The sequence below is a fragment of the Bison bison genome, unplaced genomic scaffold (assembly GCF_000754665.1).
Source record: "Bison bison bison isolate TAMUID 2011002044 unplaced genomic scaffold, Bison_UMD1.0 scf7180017864037, whole genome shotgun sequence".
NCBI lineage: Eukaryota > Metazoa > Chordata > Mammalia > Artiodactyla > Bovidae > Bison > Bison bison.
In genome coordinates, this window is record NW_011494609.1 from 6,297,864 (window position 1) to 6,301,308 (window position 3,445).

Here is a 3,445-nt window from a genome sequence, read left to right on the forward strand (position 1 = left end):
AGCCTGGGAACTGAGTTAGACTTACCTTCTGTCCAACCAGGTCTGAGCCAGTTTTCTGATTGAAATAAAAACATTAACATGATTTTCCAGCGATTTTCAAAAAGAAAATCCTGAGAAATAAAATTATAGGATACACCTTTAAACGTCTGAAGGCAGTGAAGCCAAGATTTAGAACACCTATGATGTACTTAATTGACCCACTTTATAATGTGCCATTAAAAGAAAATCAGTCTATATACTGATTTCCTTACTCAGCTCATAAAATTTAATGAAAGTATGTAGGCAAATGTTCAGGTTATACACTGAGTGAGGAGAATGATGACAAAAAATGTGTATATGTTGGTATTGAACATTATTCCCAGGAGCTAAAGGCTAAGTAAGAATTAAGTCTAAAAAGCATTTAAAAAAGCCCTGCCTCACTAATTCATGATCAAAGCCTCCTTCATTTTTAATGAAAAAGAAAGTTATGCATTGCTAAAACTAATCAGTCTGATAGCTAGCACTTTCCAATGTATGTCTGCAGTGTTATTTAAGAATATTCAGTTTATCCATATAAGAAAAGAGTAGGGAAGTGAGTAGTCTGACTCTTGAAATCATTTAAGGCGGGGAGGAATTCGGTATTCACGAGAAGCTCGTGTTCATGAGGCCGGACTTTATCTAAACATAGCTGACTTTCACTTTGGCCCCACTGTTTCCTACCCGAGGAAAAAATTTAAACACATAAAAGCAGAAAGAACAGTGTAGTGAATTTCTGTCAGCTCTAGCAATTTCCTACGTTTGGCCAATAACGTTTTATCTAGACCTTCCCATCACTTATGCTTTTTCTTCTAAGCAAGTTCCAGACTTGTTCATCTGCAAAGACTTCACTGCGCATCCTAGCAGCGCCTTTGTGATGCTGACAAATGACACAGACTCCCCATTAGCCAGATGTCAGTACCCTGCTGCTAGTGTCCAAATATTTTAGCATTCCTCTCTTCCTTTTTCCATCAGTTTTCTGATTGCAAATGCATTCTTTTATTGAGATAGTCCATTATTTTTCACTATTTCAAATTCTTCTTTGCTCTCACATTTTCTATTTTAGAATGTTAATTGAGCTCATTTGAAATTCTTGGGCTCTCTGTTTGAAAATATTAGCACATAAACTGTGATGGAGTCTAAATCACTGTCTCCATTCTAATTATCAAATACTTGTACTCATCACACGTCCTCTATTCAGGTCATTCCTCAGGGTGCTGTGGCTGCTTGACAGCTGCCCTCAGTGGCCACAGCCCAGGGAACTGAGGGGTGGGGAGAGGTGGGGTGCACCGGGGCGGGGGTGCCCCAGCTCAGCAGCCTTGCGCTTAGGGCTACAGGTGGACGCTCCCAGCTCAGGGCCCTTGCACGGCCCAGAGCCAATCATCAATTTTACAGCTGTGAAGACAGCAGCCCATGCTTTATAAACAATAAAAAAGTATGATGATCTGGCAAGTCCTGGGGCCTGCTGCCCCCACAGACACCTGATGGGTTCTCACTGTGCCCTCGTATCCGGAGCCAGTAGTGCGGGGACCGTGGTTCTGACCAGAGAGGGGTCACTGTCACTCTCGCATCTGACTGGGACAAGCAATGCCTCTCATAACAGCTTTCAGAGGCTGCACCGACCCATCCTCAATTCCGGGGCCCTTGCAATCTAACAGGTATGCTTCAGTGTGATCTGCACGTCTGCACCCCGTTCTCAGGCCTGGGAAATGCAGGGTGGCCAACCAGGCCCAAGAAGGGGTGTCTTAGGTACAAGCCTCCCCCAGGGCCCAGAGGGCGCCCAGCAGGCTGAGGCTCAGGCACAACGATGAGCCAACAACTCTGAGGATCCAGCATCTTGTTCTCAACACAGCTGTGAGCTCGTATTGTGTGGCTTTAAACAGCAGCTGGGTTCCACCTCTCCCCAGAATGCTGTAGCTTCACTGCTGGGCCAGTGCCCCAGGACCACTCAGGCTGGTCCTTCTGTCTTTGGTAAGGAAATTATTAATGACGTGATTAACTGGATTTTAATATTAACAATGACTCAGTGACAGAGGAGCCTGGTAGGCTGCAGTCCATGGTGTCATGAAGAGTCAGGCACGACTGAGCGACTTCACTTTGACTTTTCACTTTCACGCATTGGAGAAGGAAATGGCAACCCACTCCAGTATTCTTGCCTGGAGAATCCCAGGGACAGAGGAGCCTGGTAGGAGGCCGTCTGTGGGGTCACACAGAGTCGGACATGACTGAAGCGACCTAGCAGCAGCAGCAGCAACTTACTAAGCAGCTGGTTTCCCAGATGTCCAGCAGTCGAGCGAGTCTTCAGGTAGCCCCCAGACCCGCTTCCAACCTGGGAGCAGATTTTCAGCCTTTCCTGCTGGAGAACGTGTGCTCCGTGTGGTCAGCCCCATCACAGAACCCGGGGTCTTGCCACCTCTCTAAAGCAGCCACAGGAAGTCCCCACGACTCTGGACTGAACCTGTGAAGAAGAGGCTGCTCCCAGCCTTTTCTCTGAAGTGTCATTGGTCTTTCTGATGACACATACCTTCATTTGAACGTTGCTTTTATTGTGGGGAAAGAAATGGAAACAATGAAAACTGACGCAAAAGAAAGCAAACCACTTGTCTCTAACAGTGCTGCTTTTTATTTGCATGGGACTGTTCACTTTCCAAAAACTTTTCCTATTTGCTTTTCATGTCATTGTAGGAATGCTGGACAAAGGCAGATTTTTTAAAAAGGAAAATCAAATGAAAACAACTTCCTATCCCGTCATCCACGCACGGTGACCAGACTCAGTCCTTTCAGATTGTTCTGTGCGTACCCTCCTTCCATGAAGCATCTCCACAACTGTGAACTTCAACACTAGCTTTACAGCCAGTTTTCCACTCTATTGGGAACATCCTTCCAAAACACCAGCCCTGAACATTATTGCGACCAGGGGGCTACCTCATGGCCCCAACACCCAGATGGTCTTGTCAGCACCACCCTGCAGTGTGGCCCCTCTTTGCTGCCCCATCCATGTCCCTCCACATGCCTCCTACCACGTGGGCTCATGTCCCCCTCCTCCCCAACAGATGGGGTAGGAGCAGGGCAGCTGTGCAGTGTCCACTCCTCTGCCCTGAACTTGGGGACTGGACTCAGGGGGGCTGACCCCGGGGCAGGCGCTCAGAGCAGACACAGGCGGGGAGCGGGGCCCAGCCACAGCGGCCCAGCAGGTGTTGCTCCTGACACCTCTTCCAGAGCAAGAAGGGGGACACCCAGGAGGAGAGAGAGTCTGGGCAAGGCTGTGGTGGTGAAACATGGTTTTATTGAGAACATCTCATGCCCTCTGTCTGAGTGACAGCATCTCATGCTCGGTTCTGGCTGGTCTCAGTGCAGGAGGAAGCTCATGCGGGGGTTACGTGTGGCCTGGACATTAGTGGAGACGTGGGGACACCAAGGGCTGAGCCCT

The 3,445-nt window shown here is 48.1% G+C and overlaps 1 protein-coding gene across 1 annotated transcript in view; it reads right to left on the minus strand.

Moving 5' to 3' along the window:
• Positions 1-1,224: 1,224 nt before the first annotated feature.
• Positions 1,225-3,445, minus strand: part of ADARB1 (adenosine deaminase, RNA-specific, B1) — a 73,382-nt gene continuing 71,161 nt past the window's right edge. Inside the window, exons 17-18 of the mRNA XM_010834991.1 lie at positions 1,512-1,553; positions 1,225-1,277 (exon numbers count right to left, since the gene is read on the minus strand). Coding sequence (XP_010833293.1) covers positions 1,225-1,277; positions 1,512-1,553 — 95 coding nt within the window. The remainder of the gene's footprint in view (positions 1,278-1,511; positions 1,554-3,445) is intronic.